Source organism: Ornithorhynchus anatinus, chromosome 18 (genome assembly GCF_004115215.2).
Source record: "Ornithorhynchus anatinus isolate Pmale09 chromosome 18, mOrnAna1.pri.v4, whole genome shotgun sequence".
Lineage (NCBI taxonomy): Eukaryota > Metazoa > Chordata > Mammalia > Monotremata > Ornithorhynchidae > Ornithorhynchus > Ornithorhynchus anatinus.
In genome coordinates this window covers 34653993-34678414 of record NC_041745.1, presented here as the reverse complement: position 1 = coordinate 34678414, position 24422 = coordinate 34653993, and the positions used below count along the sequence as shown (strand labels likewise).

Sequence of the window (24422 nt, the reverse complement as noted above, 5' to 3'; positions counted from 1 at the left end):
CCTTACCTTCTCTCCCGGGAGTTGCAGGAGGATGGGCAGTATGTGTGTTTATTGTTACTTTGTACTCTCCTGCGTGCGCAGTACAATCCTCTGCGCACAGTAAATGCTCAATAAATACGATTGAATGAAAGTGAAGAAAAGGTGTAAGGTAGGAGAGGCAATAGGAGACAGTAAGGTCCTGTGGGTGGGGATCGTATCTGGCAACTCATGCACTTTGCCGAGTGCTTAGTATAGTGCTCTGCACAGAGTAAGCACTCAGTACCATTGATTTATTGATATGCCAACCAGTCGTGGGTCCCATATTGGGCAAGTCCATTAACCAAGTGAGTAACTCTAGACTAGACCAGAATTAGCTTGATGATGAGAATGTTTTATGGGAGAGTCAGAAGCCTTATAAAGTGCCTTTGGATCACATCTCTGGCTTCCCTCTTATCTTCAGGATTATCACTTTCTCAAGGAAGGGAAATTAAATTGGTCTGGCATGATGCATTGTTTTATAGAGCTGTCTTGGTTGCTTTTTAGCACCTTTTGCTAATAATGTTGGTATTTGTTAAGCGCTTACTATGTGCCGAGCACTGTTCTAAGCGCTGGGGTAGACACAGGGGAATCAGGTTGTCCCACGTGGGGCTCACAGTCTTAATCCCCATTTTACAGATGAGGTAACTGAGGCACCGAGAAGTTAAGTGACTTGCCCAAAGTCACACAGCTGACAAGTGGTAGAGCCGGGGTTCGAACCCATGACCTCTGACTCCAAAGCCCGTGCTCTTTCCAGTGAGCCACTCTGCTTCCTTTTGCTCTTCTGGATAAATTATGCATTTGTTTGCTAAATCTTTAGTATCTACCTGATTGCAAGTTTGAACATATCAAATTGTTCTAAAATCAAGTCAATCTAGGATTTGGGATGAACACATGAAATTGGGTGCTTCCAAAGAAAAATAAGTTTACATGGCAAATCATATTGCTAATTTTCAAATAACTTGATCTTTCCAGCTAATCGAAGGAAATGGGACAAATCTAAAATTTCACTTTAGTCATTCTTTTGAAAGCCTGGTTTACTTCTATTATGCTTCATCCTCATCCATGTCTTCCCTTTTTATTGAACATTCATATCATGGAGGAGGGATATACTGGAGAAATAAAAGATGCCATTTCTCCCTTCATGGAGCGCACAGAGATAAGTGCTCTGTTCCTTGTTTGCCAGTCCGCCTGTCAGAGTCTTTACTCTTTATAGTTAATACTTCTTGCTCTTAGACTCCTCTGCTGCTGACACAATAACTGGAGAGGTTTTTCACTCTGCCTGCTCTGGAGAAAATGTGAGCACCGTGTGCCATTTCTGAGTCAAATCAGTGACTTTTCCAGCCCTGGGAGAAACCATCTGATGGATGCTCTCCTTGACATCCATCTTCACAGTTAAGGATGAACCATCTAACATCCCTAATTTATCCTCTTTGCCTCTCTAATTATGTACTCCCTAGTTCATGAATCAAGCCAAGCCCCTCTTGAATCGGCCGCTTTGTAGCCAAAGGTGGTTAAAGAGGGAGCGGAGCCATGATGCGACCTAGAACAACTCTCTCTAAAACTGCTCTGACTTCAGAGGATCCTTCTAGGATGGGAGATTTTGCAGAGTAGCAGAAAAAGGGTAGCTAGGAAGCAGAAGGAAATGAGTCCAGACAATACCAAGCTGCCCAGGCCTAAATGACTAAGGCACTCTTAATAAAGAAGATTTGGGGAAGTGATGGGATTTCCTAGACCTTTTGCATTTTCTTCAGTATCAAATCTAAAATGGGCCTCTGATTTCTTTGCTAAAAATAGTCAGGTCTCTATATCTTGGTAGTGGAATAATTGAATAAAGTCCACATCAAGCGCTTAGTACGGTGCTCTGCACACAGTAAGCGCTCCATAAATACGATTGAATGAATTATTTCAGGAGAGAGACAGGAGTGTTTTAAAACACTGAATTACAATATCAATCTTAGTTATTGAGTGCTTACTATGTGCAGAGCACTGTACCAAGCAGTTGGGAGAGGACAGTATGAAAGAGTTGGTAGACACTCTGCCTGTCCACAGTGAGCTTATATTCTAGAGGGAGAGACAGATAATATAAGTAATTATGGATACATACATTAGTGCTGTGGGGCTGAGGGGGGGTAAATAAAGGAAGCAAATTCAAATGCAAGGGCAACCTGAGTGGTGACAGTCCAGTCAAGACAATAGTTAAAATGCAGCCGAAAACAACCTCTCTCCCTGATCCCAATATTGCTGTTATTGTTTAACCTACTTTGACTCGGTTGAGAGGTTGGTCGTGGTGACTGGTAGTACCTCCTTGAGGCTTCAGAAGACGTGAGCCAGCCCTGGAGAGGCTAAGAGCAGATTCTTAGCAACTGGTGGTATACCACCCTTTTTCTAAAGGGTGTCTATCAAAAAAAAAATTAAAAAAAATCCTGGTATTTGATAAGCGCTTACTACCTGCCAAGCACTGTTCTAAGCACTGGGGTAGATACAAGGTCATCAGGTTGTCCCCCGTGGAGCTCACAGTCTTCATCCCCATTTTACAGATGAGGTAACTGAGGCCCAGAGAAGTTAATTGACTTACCCACAGTCACACAGCTGACAAGTGGTGGAGCTGGGATTAGAACCCACGACCTCTTACTCCCAAGCCCGTACTCTTTTTACTAAGCCACACTGCTTCTCAACTATGTGCAAAGCATTGTTCTAAGCACTGGGGAGGATACAAGGTGATCAGATTGTCCCACGTGGGGCTCCCAGTCTTAACCCCCGTTTTACAGATGAGATAGCTGAGGCACAGAGAAGTTAAATGACTTGCCCAAAGTCACACAGCTGACAAGCAGTGGAGCCGGGGATTTGAACCTGTGACCACTGATTCCCAAGCCTGGGCTCTTTCCACTGAGCCACGGTACTTCTCTATCAAGGTGAACTATATTCTTAACAGCCAGAGAAATAATGTACAAGGGAAATGCATGCCCCATCTGAGTTTTTATGGTACCTGTTGATATAATAGGTACTTTCTTTGCTCCATTCATTTACAACTGCCTGGAAACAGAAAACACAGACCTGAGCCAACTCAGATTTAGGTGATTAGGGTCTTAGCTGGGGTCTTCATGGTTCAGGGCATTGTTCATCATAGTATTAAACACTAGTAATCCTACATCCCCAGATTCAGAAATAAGATTAAAACCTTGACCTATAGAATTCATCTTGAAAAGCATTTCCAGTGCCTTTGGTAAGTTACATCGGTCGCCATTCTCTCAGCCTCATTCTCTCCTACGTGGACTGAGCAAAAATTCCAACTAATGTACGATTTTGGGTGTATGTACACTACTCTTTGATCATGTACCTTGGTTTTTTATTCCCTGTTGTAAAGTACATTTAGTATGTTAACGTTTTGAATCTTGGGAATTCATTCATTCAGTAGTATTTATTGAGCGCTTACTGTGTGCAGAGCACTGTACTAAGAGCTTGGAATGTACAATTCGGCAACAGATAGAGACAATCCCTGCCCATTGACGGACTTACAGTCTAATTTACCAGTGCACTTGAAAGATTTCTTATGGATATTACTCTTTGCTTACACTTTTTTCAGGAAACGGGTCAAGGCTGCTACATAGGCTTGGCAGTGCATTCTTTTTTTCACTAGCTCGTTTCCTCTTGGCCTTTCCTGTTGTCCTCTCTAAACCCAAACAAGCATTTATCCCATTGTCATTTGGCTCTTTGATCCTTCCAGTTGCATCACAGATCTCTGAAGCTGTTGGGAGCCTCAGTATGAGGTAACTGCTGAATTTATAATGGCTGTAGATTTTGGCCATGTAGAAACTACTCTTTTTCTTAACTTTTCAAGCCGTTATCCTTGAGAGAGAATATCTTTCGGAGACAGCCTTCAATTATGTAATCCCGTGGGTGTAGAATTGGTAAGAGTCTCGTCAGATGCTCTTGGCAGGAGAGGGAGAGCTCAGGCACAGAATGGGTGAGCTGGTTAGTAAAAGGGCAAACAATCCTTGGAAAAATGCACGGTGAATGAATCATTTGGGAAAATTTCGGCTCACCAAACTTTAACGTTTGGCTCTCTCTTTAGAGACGCAGCATTGGCCTAGTGGAAAGAGCACGGGCCTGGGAGAGAGATGACCAGGGTTCTGATTTTGCCTCTGCTACGTGCTTGACTTTGGGCAAGTGACTTAACTTCTCTGTACCTCAGTTTCCTCATCTGTAAAATGGGGATTAAATAACCCTTCTCCCTCCTACTTAGACTGTAAGTCTTATGTGGCGCAGGGACTGATTATCTTGGGCCTACTCCAGGGCTTAGTTTGGTGCTTGTCACATAACAAGTGCTTAACACTTATCAGTATTGTTATTATTAATAGTAGCATGTCCCTAAAACATGTGACGTATTTGTGAATTACTGTCCCGACCCTCTAATTTCATGGATATTAATATTGTCCTTGATAAATGGATGAGATCTTCAGGTGAGGTTGTCATATGAATAGGGTGACCAAATTTTTGTTGAAAATTGGTAAGATAGAATTCATTCGATCGTGTTGATTACTATTGTGTGCAAAACACTATACTAAGCGCTTGGGAGAGTACAGTGCAACAACAGACACGTTCCCTGCCCACAGTGAGCTCGCAGCCTAGAGGGGGAGACAGACATTAATATACATAAAGAAATACATTACAGATATGTACATATGTGCTGTGGGGATGAGAGGGAGGGTGAATGAAGGGAGCAAGTTAGGGCGATGCAGAAAGGAGTGGGAGAAGAGGAGAGGAGGACTTAGTCAAGGCTTCTTGGAGGAGTTGTGCCGTCAATAAGGCTTTGAAGTGGGGGAGAGCAATTATATGTCGGATAAGAGGAGGGAGGGCATTGAGGTGAGAGGTAGGATGGGTGCAACAGCTCCGCGGCGAGATAGATGAGATCGAGGTACAGTAAGAAGGTTAGCATTAGAGCAACGAAATATGCGGGCTGCGTTGTAGTAAGAGAGTAGGGAGGTGAGGTAGGAGGGGGCAAGGTGATCCAGTGCTTTAAAGCCAATGGTGAGGAATTTTGGTTTGATTCCATTCCCAGTTGGCATACCTTCCCCTTCCCTCTGAGCAACTGTAAATGTTGTGTGGATGAAAGGAGAGGGGTGAGGAGTTAGTCCTTTCACTATTCTGGTGTGCATATACCAAAACCCCCAGAATGTCATGAGACTTAAAGTGAGTATGTACTGAGCAGGCTTCAGCTTGGATGGGGCAGTCCAAGTATTTAAATGGAACATGAGTAGTCTAGAGTCAATGCATATTAGACTATTACCCTATTTATTTTGTTAATGAGGTATACGTCCCCTTGATTCTATTTATTGCAATTAAGTTGTCTTGTTTTTGTCCATCTGTCTCCCCCGATTAGACTGTAAGCCCATCAGTGAGCAGGGATTGTCTCTATCTGTTGCCGAATTGTACATTCCAAGTGCTTAGTACAGTGCTCTGCACATAGTAAGCGCTCAATAAATACTATTGAATGAATGAACAAACTGATGTCTTGCCAGGATGGTCCCAATTCTTGGATGTTAAATTGCTTGGGACAGTTTGCAAAGTCCCAAGTTTGTCCCAGCGTAACTGGGGTGTGTGGTCAACCCATCAACCCATATGTAAGCTACTCAATACGGGGCAGCCCAGGTTTTAAAAAGCAGGTCATTTTCATCATCATAATAATGATGGCATTTGTTAAGTGCTTACTCTGTGCAAAGCACTGTTCTAAGCTGCTGGGAGATACAAGGTGATCAGGTTGTCCCACGTGACTCACAGTCTTCATCCCCATTTTTCAGATGAGGTAACCCAGGCTCAGATAAGTTAAGTGACTTGCCCAAAGTCACATAGCTGATAAGTGGCAGAGCTGGGATTAATAATAATAATAATAATGTTGGTATTTATTAAGTGCTTACTATGTGTAGAGCACTATTCTAAGCGCTGGGGTAGATACAGGGTAATCAGGTTGTCCCATGTGAGGCTCACAGTGAATCTCCATTTTACAGATGAGGTAACTGAGGCACAGAGAAGTTGTGACTTGCCCACAGTCACACAGCTGACAAGTGGTGGAGCTGGGATTCGAACCCATGACCTCTGCCTCCCAAGCCCGGGCTCTTTCCACTGAGCCACGATTTCATTTTCTAGAGTTGCCAACCTTTGGGTATTATTGAAAATAGTTTGAACTGTATAAGATGGGATGACAAATGAGAGTTGCACTTTACATATATCATTTTCCATGTAAAGGTGGTGATAGAATTCCAAGTTAGTCATCTTGCTCACTTTGCTCTAGACGCTTCATGGCTAGAATCTTACTGGGTGGTGACTAAACACGTTGTTATGTGGATAATCCACAAACGTCTCATAATGAGCTTTGCAAAAGGGCTTTTTTGGTTTTGTCTTTTAAAGGAGGGAGATGGCGTCAAAAGGACCTGGAGAGGAGAGAAGCGGTGATATTATGAGAAGTGTGCAAACAAGCAAGCCCTCCCCTGCAGCTCTGACAACCTTAGAACCTTCTGCAAACCACTGAGACAAATATGGGAAACTACCTGTAGGGACCAAACCTGCTTTCGGATCAGTCAGTCAGTGGTACTTATTGCTTACTGTGTGCAGAGCACTGTATTAAATATTTGGGAGAGTACAATACAAAAGAGTTAATATTGTAGTATTTGTTAAGCACTTACTTTGTACCAAGCACTGTTCTAAGCACTGGGGTAGATCCAGGGTAACCAGGCTCACAGTCTTAATCCCCATTTTACAGCTGAGGTAACTGAGACACAGAGAAGTGAAGTGGCTTGCCCAAGGTCACACAGCAGACAAGTGGCAGACCCGGGATTAGAATCCATGTCCTCTGACTCCCAAGCCCGTGCTCTTTCCACTAAGCCAAGCTCCTTCTATGTGCCTCCCTAGACACGAGAAGCTTCAATCTAGAGCATTGTGACACGTGTTAAATACATTTTGAACTAGATTTCTGAAGAGAAGAGAGAAGCAGCATTGCCTAGTGGATAGAGCATGGGCTTTGGAGTCAGAAGGACTTGGGTTCTAATTCCGGCTCTGTCACCTGTGTGCCGTATGGCTTAAGGCAAGCTACTTAACTTCTCTGTGCCTCAGTTACCTCATCTATAAAATGGGGATTAAGACTGTGAAACCTATGTGGGCCATGGACTGTGTCCAACCTGATTTCCTTGTATCTATCCCAGCGCTTAGTACAGTGCCTGGCATATAATAAGCACTTAACAAATACCGTCCCCCCACCCGCCCAAAAAAAGACTCGGGCTATAAGTTTTCGAATGGGTCAGAAACAGTGGGAAAAACAGTGAACTTCAAAGTTCAATGCGTGAACTTTGAAGCCTCTTCTGGAGAAGGAACTTCAATTTGTTTAATTTGGATTGTGTGTTTTTCTACTGATTGGGAGGACATATGGTATTGATGTTTACGGAACTCTTCACTAGGTGTTTTAAAATTTCACAGTTAAATTAGTCCAACCCGAAAATTAGTTTCCTTTCACCTCAGACAAATGTTACCAATGGTTTAACGGGAGCTGATGTTTTAGAATTGTTGTCAAAGCTATTCGTTTCCTCTTTCAGATCCCTGCATTTCGTTAAGCCCTCCTTGCTTTACTGAAGAGGATCGATTGAGTCTAGAAGCTCTCCGTACAATACACAAGCAAATGGACGACGACAAAGACGGCGGCATTGAAGTAGAAGAAAGTGATGAAGTAGGTGGAGAATGGGTTGGATGTGGGGTTTTTTTCCTTTAAAAGTTACTATTCTAGGATTTCCCAAAGATCTTAACCGAAGGTGAATTGGTCAAAACTTGCTCCAGAGTTAACTATCTTGATGGATGTTCCCTGATGTGCTGTCTTTATTTCTCTTTGGAGGCTCCCAGCTGAGGTTTTATATGGCTATTTGCCTAGCCAGGGGTCTGTAACCTTTTCGTGCAAAAGAGCTAACTAAAATGTAATCTTTGAGCAGCTGGCAGAGAACTGGTCAAACAATTTGAACAGAAGTGGGTGGGAGAGAACAAAAGGGGGAAGGAAGAGGGGGTAAGAGGAGAGAGTATGAGAGGACAAATTTACTCCTGGTTCACTTGGGAATAGGGAAGAGTGAATTCCAGAGTGCAGAGTGGCCTAGTGGAAAGAACATGGGCCTGGGGATCAGAGGACCTGGATTTTAATCCCAGCTCTGCCTTTTGCTGCGTGACCTTGGCAAGTCACTTAATGCCTCTGTGCCTCAATTCCCTCATCTGTAAATTGAGGGTTTAGTACCTGTTCTCCCTCCTATTTAGACTGTGAGTCCCATGTGGGTCAGGGGCTGCATCCAACCTGATTATCTTGTCTTTATCCCAGCAGTTAGAAAAGTGCTTGACACATATTAAATGCTTAACAGTTACCATAATTTAAAACAATTTAAAACAGAAAGATCCATGCCTGCTGTCACATTTCATTCCCTTCCCCCACCACGGTCCTTCTCCTCTTTCTCCTTTACTTTTATCCAAGGATTAACTTGTGTCCACCCCAGTGCTTAGAACGGCCCACGGCAAATAGTAAGTGCTATTACCGTAAAAACAAAAAAAACAAAAAAACCGTAAACAATTACCGTAAAAACGAAAGGAGGCAGGGCCCGATGTGTGTTTGCATGTGAGCAGATCTTTTCCTCCCACACACAGGAGGAGCACGGGGCCTAGTGCAGAAGGTGGGATTAGCGTCCTGACCTCACTGTTCCCAGCCTGGCATTCAGCTCCCTGCACTGGTGCCCGTGGCGGGTAAGCGTTCCTCTACTCTGCATGGCTTGGTTGGCCCACCTCTGTGCCACTGCAGTCTGTATGGGCAGTGTGTGGAATGGGATAGGGTGTGACCTGATGAGGCCAGAGGACACTTCACCAGTCCTTGGCTGGGTGGGACTACATCCTTCCAGCTGAAGGCAGCGAGTGCAGTCAATCAATCAAATTTATTGAGCGCTTACCATGTGCAGAGCACTGTACTAAGGATGTAGGAGAGTACGATGCAACAGAATTAGCAGACAAGTTCCTTGGCCATCCTGAGCTTTCAGTCTAGGGGGAGTGCAGTCACTATTTGACTTCTCCCTAGCCCCTTTCCTGCCCCAAAAGAAGAGCTAAGAGCCCAGAAAGCTGTTAGGGAGAAGGTAAGGGGGCCTCCCAATGCTGAGTTGGTCCACATAGAGGATGCCAGTGCCTGAACGCCACTTCTGCAGTCAAGAAGAGTCAAATCTGGCTCATGAACTACAGTCCCAGCTCCTGGCTCAGAGGGAGTGCTGAGCTACGCCAGTAAATTATTACGTGAAGAAGTAGATTCAAATGAATTGGAGTTCTTTCGAAGTACCCTCCTCTAAGAAAAGATCAGTTTTAGATGCTTCATTTAAATTGCCACATAAAATTGCCCTTCTATATTTGATGACAAAATGAATGCATTCATTCAGTGGTATTTATTGAGTGCTTACTGTGTGCAGAGCACTGTACTAAGCGCTTGGGAGAGTACAATACAACAATAAGCAGACACATTCCCTTTCCACAACAAGCTTACAGTCCAGAGCGGGGAAAATGTAAAAAGTCAGCATGATGTAGCGACAAGACTACAGATCTGAGAGTCTCGGACTGCCGCTGCTGGCTGGTTTATTCTGGACTAATCACAACTTCTCTAAACCTCAGTTTTTGTCATCTGCAGTATGCTTTCCAACTTTCCAGGGATGATGGGAAGACAGAAACGACCCAAGTAGCATGAAAGGGCTTTGGGAATAAAAGCACCATATAAAATCAAGAAATTATGTTGTTATTTAATAATAGTAATAATACTGTTATTTAGTAGTTCTTAGTTTTTTTATGGTAAGCAGTGTCTACTACGTGTCAAGCACTGTTCTATGGGCTGGAATAGGCTTCAAATAATTGGATCGGACATAGTCCCTGTCCCACGTTGGACTCAAAGTATAAGAAAGATTTCAAAGTAGAATTATTAACGTATAGCTTTTATGTGCCTCATGGGTATGATCTTTTGAGTCTTTTTAGAACACAGTGTTAACTTTTTGGTGTGACAGATTTTGAATTTCAGGTTATCCCTTTGTAGTCTCAAATTTTGCACTTTATGAGAAGCCACTTGGTGGTCTCCTGAATATGTTACCATGTGCAGCCTGGATCGAATTAATTATGGGAGCTTGAGAGCTTGCAGGCAGAATTCTTGGGGTCTGGAGGCAGATGGCTGTGCTGTTCTGAACTTGCTTAATTCTATTCTTAGGTTTTAAAAGCCAAAATTTATGCCTGATAAATTATCCTTGATAGTCACCATCAGGAGAACCTCATGTTTCAAGGTTCTCTTTTCAGACTGCAGTTACACCATTTATGATCTTGTAAATTTGAAAGAAAGGATTTTTGGAAAGAGGATTTGATGGGTCTCATGGAATCATTTCATTGCTCTCTACCAGTCAGTCAACGATGACTGATATTTACTGAGTGCTTACTGTGTTCAGAGCACTCTACTAAAGTGCTTAGGAGAGTACGATACAGCTGAGTTAGATATGTTCCCTGCCCCCAACAAGCTTACAGTCTAGAAGGCAGAGACATTTGAACGCATGTTTTCAGAGTATCGCTGTTCCTGTTTCATGCATTTTAGAACTAATGCTTGAGGGAATACTGGATTTTTAAAATTGCAGGTTACAGAATTTACACTTGGGATTAATTCTCTCATTGTTATTTAATGGTTGGTTAAATAGGGGTTGGGGCAGGAGTCCTGGTCCAGCAGTAGCCATGCTATCCTCCCAATAGGCCTAGCCCATCTTTACTTTGGGAACTTCTCAAGATGTTAAAACTTTTAGTAAAACACATTAGACCGCCTTTCTTTTAATGAAGCTTGGAAGCAGCCTGGCCCACTGGAAGGAACGCAGCCCTGGGAGTCAGAGGACCTGGGTGCTAATTCTGCTCTGTCACTTGTCTGTTGTGGGACCTTGGGCAAGGCACTTAGCTTCTCTGTGCTTCAGTTTCCTCATCTGTGAAATGGGAATTCAATACCTGTTCTCCCTTCTCCTCAGACTGTGAGCCCCAGGTGGGACAGAGACTGTCCAATCTGATTATCTTGTATATACCCCAGTGCTTGGTGCATAATAGGCGCTTAAAAATACACTAATAATAACTGCATAATACAGGACTTGGTTGTTTTCTTACTCCATATTTTACACCTTCAAAAACTTTTTTAAAGTTTTCAATTTGCTCTAGAAACTTTGGATATTTAACATTTCTATTCTGATTTTCATCTCTTCACATTTTTCCAAATGTTTGGAAAACCATGGGGTTTTAATTTAAGGAGTAGCTCAAGTACCTACAGAAAAAGACAAGGGGTGAGTGACTGTGTGGCAATTTGGGAGTAATTTTCCAGGGTGATGTTGAAATTTTGTTTGGGGAATGAGAGCAGAAATCTCTTCAGTTCTAGGTCAGTAGTTGGATTTTGAATCAAGGTCGGTAGGGACACAGTTTCCGTACACTTTGATGAATGGCTTGTGTAAATTCGGTTACTAGTTGATGCCAGCTGTGCATCAGTCCTTTCAGTCACATATGCAAATGTGATTTGGATCTCATCAGTAGAGAAGCAGCGTGACTCAGTGGAAAGAGCATGGGCTTTGGAGTCAGGGCTCATGAGTTCGAATCCCAGCTCTGCCACTTGTCGGCTGTGTGACTGTGGGCAAGTCACTTAACTTCTCTGTGCCTCAGTTCCCTCATCTGTAAAATGGGGATTAAGACTGTGAGCCCCATGTGGGACAACCTGATTCCCCTATGTCTACCCCAGCGCTTAGAACAGTGCTCGGCACATAGTAAGCGCTTAACAAATACCAATATTATTATTATTATTATTATTATCAGTAGTATATTTTAAACAGTGGTCAGCTATCTATGCATATATGAATGTACTTATAGGTATAGATCTATGAGTGTAAAGTTTCTTATTCCAAAAAGTTTTACAGGGAGAACCTGGCACCTTTGTAGAATTCTAAAATGCATAATTACGAAGTCTCAGGCCTCTTCCACCACAACTTTGCATTGAAGAGGTAATGTTGGAGTCAATATTTCTTATTTTGCCTCCAGTATCTTGTAGCATTAGTTGAGGTTTCCATTTTTCCTGGTATTGGCCACTTAAATTTACTGGCATGATTATCTTTTTCTCCTTCTCTTTCTCCCTCAAATTCTCTCCAGTTCGTTCTCTCTCTCTTCCTCTCGCTCTCTCTTCATCTCCTCCTCTTTCTTTCTGTTTCTCTCCCTCTCTCTCTCTCCCTCTTTTTGATTCCCTTATCTGTTTTTGCCTATTTCTATTACTATTCTTTTCCTCTCCCCACACCCCTTTCCCTCTCTCTTTCTCTTTCCCTCTCTCCCTCTTTTTGATTCTCTTACCTGTTTTTGCCTGTTTCTATTACCCTGTTATCTTGCCTTGCCTCCCTTCTTTAAAAGTCACTTGAAAAAGTTATTTGTTTTATGATGTTTGTTCAGAGAATAAGGTTTGATAGAACACAACCAGTTTCAAAGCTACCTTGCTGTATGTAGCATTGGTGCATACCATCTGCCATTGCAGCTTTCTTTTTATTAGCAGAGTCCCAGTCTGTGAAACACCTGTGTCAATATTTATGCATATGTAGCCACGTCTTATTGGAAAAGTTTGTTTAGTGGGCAAGCATATCAGGAACAAGGAAAAACACTTGAAAGAAATACGTAAAAGAATATTTAGCCGTAAGTCTTAGGTCAGCCAATATTTTGCCTAGAGCTAAAATTTTAGAGGTGTTTGGGCCCATTTATCAGAAACAGCCTGGATAAGAGCTTGGGCCTGGGAGTCAGAAGGATCTGCGTTCTAATCCTGGCTTCGTCACTTGTCTCTTGTGTAACCTCGGGCAAGTCATTTCACTTCTCTATGCCTCAGTTTTCTCATCTGTAAAATAGAGATTGACTGTGAGTCCCTTGTGGGACATGGACTGTGTCCAACCTGTTTATCTTGATGTACCCCAGCACTTAGAACAGTGCCGGTACATAGTAAGCGCTTAACAAATGCCATTAAAAAATGATTATCTCTAGTAACATTTTCCTGTTTAAAATTGCCTTTTCAGATAGCTCATCATTTTTCAGGTGCCATGAAGAGATCCTTAGAGATTATCAAGCGGCATATATGGAGGGTTTTTATTTAAGCACTTCTAGAAGGATATAGATTCTCCAAATCCCTTTCTGACATTGACCTCCATTAAGTCTTCTCTTGGAAGATAATATTTAACTTGAAGTGTTAAGAAAAATTCAGTAGTTTTACAGCCTGGAAACATATGATTAAATGCTGAATGAACCCTCAGTTAAAGAGGTGCCTCAATTAGTCACAGACATAAACTTACATTTTCAGATAACTTTCCTTACTGAATGATTATGAGCCACTCAATTGGAAGAATAGACGAGTTCTGGCATGAAGATAACTCTGTGGGAGCTGTTGTGCCAAGTTCTACTGCTGGCTAAACCATATTAAGCATTGAATAACCTTTTTGTCAGACCAGGATCTAAAGAGGACACCTCATTTGGGACAGAAACTCTCTACGATCATTTTATCTTGCATCTACCGCACCACCTAGCACTGGACAAGCCTTTAATAAATGGCACTGTTATCATTATTGGCGGTGATATTTACATCTCACCCCAACTAAACCCTCATTTTCCCTACTTCCTCTCCCTTCTGCATCGCCCTTTCACTTTGATTTGTCCCCCTTATTTCTCCCACCCTCATCCCCACAGCACTTAAGAATATATCGCCTAATTTATTTTTTGTCTGTCTCCCCCTCTAGATTGTAAGCTTCTTGTGAGCAGGGAGCATGTCTACCAAATCTGTTACCTTGTACTCTCCCAAGCACTTAGTACAGTTGTCTGCACACAGTAAGCACTCAAATACCATTGATTGATTATCGGAGCATGCTGTCTGGTCAGTATCTTCTTTGCCATCAGTTATGCACTGCCTACTATAATTCTCAAGGATGCACTTAGCATAGGTGGTGTAAGATTAAAGGCAGACCATTTCAGGGCACTCTTCAAAGTGTCCCAGATCACAGTGTGCACTCCATTTGGGCTGCATTGGCATATAGCAACATGTTATATGGGGAAATGTGAAAATTCCAATTTTCAGATGAGTCCATTAAATCTTGTTGGCCTAAAACGTCAGAATAACTTTTCAACATAAGCACATCTGTAGCTGACTTAAACACAGGGGGTAGAAACATCCCTTCCAATGTTGACTATTTTCCGTCAGTAATTTCTTAAGCTTTTTATCTCATATATTTGATCCTACATTCCGCTTACTGGAGGAGCGGGTTTCGTTTTGCCTACATGAAGTGCTTTTTGCAGGTATTCCCATAATAGAAAAAAAAATCCAATCTCGTTGATGAAGTTCAGCCATTTTGCCTCGCAATATGCACTCGAACTTTTCAAAATGATCCATACAGTGTCTGACTTCCATGTCCCAGATTGGTCCATGATCTTAGCTTCTCTTTTCTTCCTATGTGGTTTGGAGTGATTAACTGAGAGATAGAGGCTGTTCATTCATTCAGTTGTATTTATTGAGCTCTTAGTGGGCAGAACTCCGTTCAGCAAGTAGGGTGCTTTTGGTTTTCCTTGTTAATCTCATTCATTTGTTCAATCATATTTATTGAGCGCTTACTGTGTTCAGAGCACTGTACTAAGTGGTTGGAAAGTACAATTCGGCAACAGATACAGTCCCTACCCAAGAACAGGTATAGGGTCAGTCTCTGATCACCGGGAACTCCTATTCTTTCCTACAAATCCATATTGGTCTGGTCAGTCTCCAACCCCCATTCTCTGGGGACATGAAGGAATGGCTTAAGGAGGCAGCAACGGGAGCGTTTGTCAAACTTATCTGTATTCCACTTTCTTTTCAGACTTAAGTTACAGTTAGCTTTAATTGATTTGCCCCCTTGTTTGTCAGCAGAAGGGCTCTTCTGGGTGGTTGTAGGATTATAATTGGTCTTTCTAAAGAAATCAGAATGTATCTAGTACTGAGAGCTGGGAGAGGACAGAGGAGAACAATGCAAACCTGGAACATTTCTTTCATTTTGTTTCCAGCCTGCCTGTTGTGACTGTCTTGCTTTTCCCTCTCTTTTGGGCTCTGCATCCATCTCTGGAAATTAGAAGAACTGCATTAAGGGCTTGGGAAGTTCTGTAGACTGAATATGAGATGGGCCCCTGCCCTTAAGATGCTTTTATAATTTAAGGCGATAAAAAATAAAAAAATTCAGCATTTCATATTTAACCAGCAAGAAGAAGTGAGTACTGCCAGGGCTCTTGAATTTACAGTACAAACACCCCCCCCCCCGCCCAATCAAACCAGTGATCCTTCAGACTTAAAATATTAGCCCCCTCAGTTCTGGTGGGGGATTGGAAACCCCTTCAAATGCCAGGAAACTGGGAATACCATCTGGGCGTAGTGGCAAAAGTTTATCCAGGAATTCACAGCTGCCTTTCTGGGCTTTCCGTGGAGAGTAGGGGTGGCCATATGGGGTTGCAGTCAATTAGTTGGTGGTATTTACTGAATGTTCGCTGTGTGCAGAGCACTCTACTAAGTGCCTGAGAGAGTACAGTACAACACAGTCGTTAGACATGTTCCCTGCACTCAAGTAGCTTGCAGTCTAAAGGAGACTGCAGCTGCTGCTGAGCAAAGAGACAACAAGGCTTTCTGCTGCCCCTGATGCAGCCATGAGAATGCACCCTGCAAATAGGAAAAACTGCAAAACTGCAAAAAAAAAAATAAAAATCCACGAATGCCTTAGGACTACTGAATTGTTTTTTTTTTCCCCAAGGAGTTCGAAATAGGATATGACTGATCTCATTTATGCTTCCTAAGCCCCTTGGTGTTAGGCAGCAGTATACATGATCTCTTGTGCAGAATAATAAAATGAAGCATCTGATTTCAGATCATCGCGTTATCAGCAGATCTCAAATCTGTTGACTCATGGTCTGTCTCTTCTGTGCTGCCAAGCGCTTAGTACAGTGCTCTGCACCCAATAAGTGCTCAATAAAAACACTGATGCCGATGACTTGTGTATTTTTGCCTTCCGTGTACTTGTTTGTTTCTTAGAGAATGTTACATGTTGAATTTCTCTATACCTTGCTGTCAAAGGAAATGGTTAGAAAGAAGTCTTTTAATTCCTTCTGGAACTAATGTATAATGGTTTTACACCCCTATTTCAGATTGATAAATAAGAATTCTAATTGAACTTTCCATGCATTTTTATTACTTTTTCTCCATGGGGGGAAATGAGTAAGATAATGACTCCCAGACTGTGAAGTTGGGGCTCTGTGTGTGGAGTTTGGATAGACTTTAAATGTCTGTATCTATATTGTTTACGGAAACAGCTCAAAATCAGTTGTGGATAAATTTATCTAGGATGTGTAATAGAATTGCAGACCTGGAAGGCATTGTACAAGACTTCGTGTTTTTTTTAAATTGTATTTAAGTGCTTATCATGTACTAAGCAGTGGGCTAGATTCAGTCTACTGGGGTAGATTCAAGATAATAGAGTTGGACACAGTTCCTGTTCCACATAAACTCACAGTCTTAATCCTCACTGTGCAGGTGAGGTAACTGGCCCAGAGAAATTAGGTGACTTACCTAAAGTCACCAACAGACAAGTGGCGGAGCCAGGATAAGAACCCAGGTCCTCTGATTCCCAGGCTTATGCTGTTTCCACTTGGCCACACTTCTTCTCTAAGGGTCTGGTTGAACCCTTTTCCTCCAGGATGTTGACAAGCTACAATGTTTTATCACCACAGCAGTCAAGAAGGTCCTCTGTAGGTCTAGCTGAAATCTCTTCCTTTGAGTTTAAGCCCATTACACCCTTTTAATTTTCCTCTCGCTACCTCTCTGCGCATATGGTGAACTGCTGGCCACCTTCCTCTTCAAAAAGTCCTCTTGCTTGAGAAAGGGAATTGAAGACTGAAGTCTGGTAAATCACCATCTTGTTTTTTTTTAAAGTAGATTAGTTACTCTGCTCTAGAGTAAAGTTAAATTTCCTTCATCATTCCTGTAAGGTTTTTCAGATCTCTCTTTTTTTCTGCCTCCTTTCAAAGTAGGCTGATCAAGACTGGACATAATACTTTAATAAGGCTTGACCGATGACGAGCCCGGTGGAAAGATTCCTTTCAGACTCTCGCGTGTCATAAGCCTGTTATATGTTAAAGTGCCTCGGTAGCATTTTTAATGCCATTCCATTGCTGACTCATTCTGCTTGTCTCTCACGAGTCTGGTGTGAACTGTGAGGGGCTTTTTGGGTCAGTGTTAGACAAGATTACCACCTGAAATAAAGAAGATCTGATGGCGAATAACATTAATTTAGGAAAAGGTAAAAATATGCCTGAGTTTGATTTATGTTTCAATTTATTTGCTAACTTCTGTCAATACCTCTCTGCCTCTCACTGTGTTTGCTAATTATACCTAGGATTATTACATATAAGATTAGGGGATGGACATCTGGTTTATCTTGAAGACAAGTGTATTTGATCGCTGCTTTAAAGGACTTCGAGGGTAATATGACTTTCCTGTGTACTTCTGCACACCATAGTAACATCTGTGTTTACCAGAGTGAGCCAGGTTTTAACAGGGGCCGGGGGGGGGGGGGGGGGTGACATTATATTGATTAGTTTGTAGTTCCTGAGTGGCCATGGAGAGATTAAGGCAAATGACAGGGGATGAAGAGAATCAGAGGAAGAGAGAAAGCATGTGGAAGAGGGGGATTGGTAAAGGGAATAGAAAGGAGACTGATGTGGCCATGCCCAATCAATCAGTCGATCAGTGGTATTTATTCATTCAATCGTATTTATTGCTTAATAAATATGATTGAATAGTACTCAGTAAGCACTATTGAGTGCTTATTATGTGCAGAGCACTGTACAGAGTGCTTGGGAAAGGACAGTACAAGCAGCATGACCCAGTGGATAGAGTTCGGGCCTGGGAGTCAGAAGGACCTGGGTTCTAATTCCAGCTCCTCCACTTGTGATCTTAGGCAAGCCTCTTCACTTCTCTGTGCCTCAGTTACTGCATATATAAAATAATAAAATTATGGTATTTGTTAAGCACCTATTTTGTGTCAGGCACTGTACTAAGCACTGGGATGGATACAAGCAAAGCAGGGATTAAGACTCTGAACCCCATGTGGGACATGGACTGTGTCCAACCTGACTAGCTTGTCTACTTCAGCGCATAGAATGTAATCAGCACTTAATAAATATCATAAAAAAAATTGGTAGACATTGTGTCCACAAGGAGTTTACCGTCTAGTGGGTGATAATGCCTAGGAATTTCTATATCTGTGGCAGGACTTTTCCTGAAGTTCATGGTGTGTATATCCTTACACTTTCCTCCATTGTGTCTAATCCCCTTGTAAGTCCAGTATTTTAGCAATCACTGGTCCTCGGCAAGATAAAAGCAAATCTGCACATATAAAACGCTCAGTTAGATACCACTGATTGAAGAAGGCAGAGGCCCAGAGGGAGGACAGAGGGGCATGGTTATGGGAAGACATTTAAAGAATATTCACAAAGATAAGCAAGTAAGCCAGCTTTCAGAAACAGCAGTCTCGAGCCCAGCGCTAGCCCATTGGGTGTTCTGCATTTCCTCATTGTCTGCCCAGGTAGTATAGGGGACCTGCATCTCAAGTCCAGCTTGTTTCGACTTAGTCCTGGAGGGGAAACTCCAGTTCCGTGGAGAGAAGCATCATGGCCGCTATAGAATTGGCAGTGTGAGGGATAAAACTAATCCCTTTTCCCCCAGCTCTTCGGGCAGGGCAGGCAGCCATAGAGAACCCACCCCTCTGCCTTGCAAATCAGATGGCGCCAAGATGGAGACTCCCCTTCTTTCCTCTATTGCCAAGTCAAGGTTTTGGGAATGTAACAGTGTTCTTTTTCTCTCTGGCTTTCGAGGCTGGGTCAGAGCTCTTTGTCTTCTCCCTCCTCTCCCTCCCTGAAAGCTCCCCGGCTATCTAGAGGCTTTTTGCATCCCTTCTGGAGGCTAGAATTGGACTTGGAAAGTCAAGCCGTACACTGGCACCAAACCTCTTGAATCACCATTTGGTTAAAGCTCTGTTCTGAGTTAACACTCCTGGAGGCTGGTCTCTTTTGATACTGTAAGATCTAGGAGAGCACGCCAAGTGACACAGATGAAATGAGCAAACCTAAAGCAGCGTGGCTCAATGGAAAGAGCCCCGGCTTGGGAGTCAGAGGTCATGGGTTCGAATACGGTCATGGGTTTGAATACCGACTCGGCCACTTCTCAGCTGTGTGACTGTGGGCAAGTCACTGCACTTCTCTGTGCCTCAGTTCCCTCATCTGTAAAATGGGGATTAAGACTGTGAGCCCCACGGGGGACAACCTGATGACCCTGTATCTACCTCAGTGCTTAGAACAGTGCTTTGCACATCGTAAGCGCTTAACAAATACCAACATTATTAAATGTAGCAGATGTATACATATGAATTGATATTCTCGTTGTGCCTCGATCTCGACTGTCTCATTGCCGACCCCTAGCCCATGTCCTGAATCTGGCCTGAAACGCTCTTCCTCCTCTACTCTGACAGACTATTACTCTCCCCCCACCTTCAAAACCTTATTGAAGGCACGTCTCCTTCAAGAGACCTTCCTAGACTAAACCCCACTTTTTCTCATCTCCCACTATCTTTTGTGTCACCCTGACCTGCTCCCTTTGCTCTTCCCCCCTCCCAGCCCCATAGCACTATGTGTTATTTTATTTCTTTATACTGATCTATTAAAATAAAAATCTGTTATTTTATTTCTTTATACTGTTGCCTGCCTCCCCCACTCTAGACTGGAAGCCCACTGTGGGCAGGGAATGTGACTGTTTATTGTTGTACTCTCCCAAGCGCTTAGTACAGTGGTCTGCACACAGTAAGCACTCAATAAATGCAGTTGAATGACCGAATATATATATCCATCCATACATCTTCGATTTATAGCCTATGTGGTATATGCAGTACATTTATATAAAATTGGTTTGGAGTTCATATTTCTACCTTTGTAATGACCTAAATGAACAAATGTAGCCATTTATGATTTAAAACAACATGATCTCAATTTTCCCATATTTTGAAACGCACATAAATTCAGTCCAGAGAAATTTAATGGGGGAAATGGTGTGGTTAGCAGATTTAAATCACCACTGTATTTGAGTTAGACATTTTCTCCCTTCTAAACCATATGTTTCTTGATTTATTAGCCCTTCCAAATATGGACGAACCGAGCTCAATATTTTATAAAATTTCTCTACTGATACTTTACAGTGGCAATTAACTTTTACTGCTCCCATGAAATTTTGGGGTTTATTGTCATTTATGAAAAATGTATTCAGCTCCAATCCTCAGGTTTTATAGGCCTGTGCATGTTTTATTACAGAACCTTTAATAGAGCTGGGCAAACAAGCCTTGGAGATAGCAGGCAATGTTTCTGCATACAGATGATTTTTCAGAGGAGAGGGACTATAGACATAGCAATCAGCGTGTTTGTAGAACTTTTCCTGCAAAGGCCTTAATTTTTTTGTAATTATTATTAAATGGCAGGCATTCTTCATGTTTTGTGAGAAAGGAAATTGAGGAATAGAAAAGGTAACTTTCCAGCGGGCAGAGCACAAACCAGTGGTAGGTGTGGAGAAGAACCCAGGTCTCCAGACCACAGGGTGAATGCTAGGACAATTTTTGATTTGGTTTTGGAGTCACTCAAAGACATTTTGAATGCATTGAATTACTCTAATGCTATTAACAACTGCCTCTAAATAAAATGTTTAAGTGTTTATCACTTTTCTCAGGCCATGCTCGGGGCTCCAGGTTAAGTGAATGATATGATCCTGTAGAAATTGCATTGAAATTCAGAATTTAGACTTAGCTTAGAAGGATGAGACAAAGAGTGATAGAATGGAACTCAACTCCATAAGGTTTACTTTTCCATTCTTTTGCATATGAGTTTTGAGAGGCATTTTTCACGAATAAAGAACTGAGTTTTAAACTTTCCAAATGTCATCCCTGCTTAGTTTAGCTCTAGGCTCTCCCCATAGTGTACCCATCTCAACCTGCCTTGGAATTAGTGTATTGCCCATTAATTCTTTGTAAATTTGTGAAAGCACTGATCTATAAGGGATAGGGAAGAAGAAAATTGGGGAAGCAGTTTTACCTTTACCTTGGGGAAGCAGTGTGGCTCAGTGGAAAGAGCCCGGGCTTGGAAGTCAGAGGTCATGGGTTCGAACCCCGGCTCTGCTGCTTGTCAGCTGTGTGACTTTGGGAAAGTCCCTTAACCTCTCTGAGCCTCAGTCCCCTTGTCTGTAAAATGGGGATTAAGACTGTGAGCCCCACGAGGAACAACCTGATCGCCTTGTATCTCCCCCCAGTGCTTAGAACAGTGCATTTCCCAGGGCCACAATTTCATTTTCAGTCCCTGTGAGTATCCCAGAGAGAATATAGTGTGCTGCCCAGTGAAAGTTGAAGAATCTTTTGAAATTTCTGCATATAGATATCATACCCCACTAAACCACACTTTCCATTCTTCAGCTCTTCATCTCTTCCACCTTCCATGTTAGGACCAGGATAACATGAATCCATCTGGTATTCTTCCAGGAATTCTCTCTGAGAGGGTCTTATATTTTCTTCCCCAGGCACATGTAGGGAGGCTTTCCTCTTGGCTGCCATACCCATGTCCTGCCCGGTTGAGAGTAAAAGTAGGAGGGGCTGTGGCGCATTGGGAGAAGAGGGGTAAGCTGGATGAGGGTGGCAATTTTCAAGCAACCCTGGGGGCAGTGGCTACACTCACAAGAGCTACTTCACTTCAGCTTCCAAAAGTTAATCTCATTTCCTTCGTGAGCCAAGTCTGAGGTGGTTTGACCAACAAACTCCTTCCTGGTTGCAAATGACAGAATTGAGAATATTGATTTTCAGATTGGCCATCCCCCCTGCCTTTTTTTTTTTCAATGCCGGCAAATGTATTTTCCTTTTATTCAACAGCATTTTCATTCATTCAGCAGTATTTATTGAGCGCTTACTATGTACAGAGCACTGTACTAAGCGCTTGGAATGTACAATTCGGCAACAGATAGAGACAATTCCTGCTCAGTGACGGGCTCACAATCTAAATGAGGGAGATAGCAAAGAAAAACAGAACAAAACAAGACAACATCATCAAGATAGAGTCAAGGAGATGTACACCTTTTAATACAGTCTTTCTTTTCCCATTCACTCAATCGTATTCAGTGCTTACTGTGTGCAGAGAGCACTGTACTAAACGCTTGGAAGTGTTGCATTGTGCCCTGTGGTGTTGGAATGCTTTGTAACGAGGTAATGCTAATCCTGGATCCTTAATGGGTACTATTTTGGGAAATTCATAAATAATAATGATGATGGTATTTAAGTGCTTATTATATGCCAGGTACTGTACTAAGGTACTAAGTAGTAAGTACTAAGGTCTGGGGTAGATACCAGCAAATCGAATTGGACACAGTTCCTGTCCCATGTGGGGCTCATAATCACAAACCCCATTATATGGATGAGGTAACTGAGGCACAGAGAAGTTTAGTGACTTGCCCAAGGTCACAAGGCAGACGAATGGCAGAGTGGGGATTAGAATCCATGATTCCCAGACCCGTGCTTTATCCACCACGCCATGCCTGAATCATCATTTGCTCGTTGAGAATGTTGAAATACTAAGCGTATTTTAGAAAAACTGTTTTTAACCTGTAGGATCTGCACAGTATTTCATTCATTCAGTCGTACTTATTGAGTGCTTAGTATGGGCAAAACACTGTACTAAGTCAAGAAACTTAGTGTCTCATTTCTCTGGGCCTCAGTATCTCCATCTATAAACTGGGGATTCAGTGTCTCTTTCCCCCTCTCTGCGTCCTATGCAGGATAGGGACTGTGTCCAACCTAATTAATTTGTATCTACCCCAGTGCTTAGAACAATGCTTAAGTGCTCATCAAATGCAATAATAATAGTAATAGTAACAACAACAATCCCCTTGGTTCACCTCCCCAGTAGATTGTAAGCAAGAGTCATGTCTCCAAACTATTGTACTCCCCTAAGCAGTTAATGCAGTCCTTGCCCATAGGCATATCAACCCATATTGATTGATTAATTGATCTTCAGTCGACATCATCAGCAGTTTTATTCTGACTGCCCGCTTTATGAAATTCATGGAATTAATGCTCTCTTGCATTATCTGTTATTTTGCATTACAAAATACGTGCCCATTTTAGTCTGTCCTGCCTGGCATTAATTCACTAAACAGTTCAGCAGATGTCAAGCTGGATCTGCATTGGAGGGCAGAGCTCGGGCCTGTGTCTTTAAGGGCTGGGTGCCTAGGGCAGGAAAAATGTTTAGTAAAGGGATATCGACTAGATTTAATAGATAAGAATACGTTTCAGATCTACCTCCATTACAGCAAGAGCCTGAGAGGAAGGGAAGAAAGAGTGCAAGTGGAACCTCAGAAACCACCGACACTATCATCATTTCCTTCCTACAGGTTCTCGGTCCTAAAATCTCAGGATCGGGGCTTATCGTTGTTTTTGATGGGCGCTTCCATCATCATCGTCGTGAAGCATCTGCCACAAAGGGTTCAGAATTCTAAAACTTAGTTATTTGGAAGGTTTTTATGGCCTTCAGATTAACTAGAAATTTGCCTCAAACTAGAGCTGCTGTCAGAATTTTATAGTCTAATAAGCATCTTGAGGGAGAGAAGTATTGAGAAATAATATTCATTTCTGTTTCTCTCTGTAACAGCACGTTTTCTTAGACCCTCTAGGCCATAAACTCACTGTGGGCTGGAACATGCCTACAAATTCTGTTGCATTTTACTCCCCGAAGTGCTTAGTACAGTGCTCGGTGCACAATAAGCATTCATTAAATATGATTGACTGATCCATTTCTCGGTTGAAATAAGGTCATACTCTGAATTTCCAAATCATTTACACAGCATTTGAATTTCAAAGTTATCTGCCTTGTTTTAAAGAGCCCTTGAGTTTAGTTACCAGGGATTGTGTGAGGCAAAGATGTTGCTCTCAGAAACGTCATTGATTTGCCTATGTGTAATGCAGTTCCCTAAGGGAAATTTGCAGAATTTTTAGAGTCTGAGAGGCCCAAGCTCCACATGTTGAGCAGTTCTGGTTGTTCTCCTAAAGTGACATTTGTGCCATTATGGCTGTTGCATCATCCTATCCCAAGCTTCAAATAGAAATTTGTGCAGGTGCAGGTTCAGTCAGGAAGTAATTTTTAAAAAGGGCAGATTGCCAAAAGACAAGTGAAGGAGCCTCAGAGTGCAGCTTACCTGTTTTAGTGCTCTCTAATTCAAAAAGTGGTAGGGGTATAGGCATAGCTCAGCAGTTTTTCATTAC

At 42.4% G+C, this 24422-nt stretch overlaps 1 protein-coding gene across 2 annotated transcripts in view; it reads left to right on the top strand.

Annotated features, from left to right (window-relative positions):
• STIM2 (stromal interaction molecule 2) overlaps window positions 1–24422 on the top strand; it is a 103392-nt gene that overhangs the window by 13677 nt on the left and 65293 nt on the right. For both annotated transcript variants that reach the window (XM_029083454.2, XM_029083455.2), the window contains exon 2: window positions 7602–7732. In XM_029083454.2, coding sequence (XP_028939287.1) covers window positions 7685–7732 — 48 coding nt within the window. In that variant the 5' untranslated portion in view covers window positions 7602–7684. The remainder of the gene's footprint in view (window positions 1–7601; window positions 7733–24422) is intronic.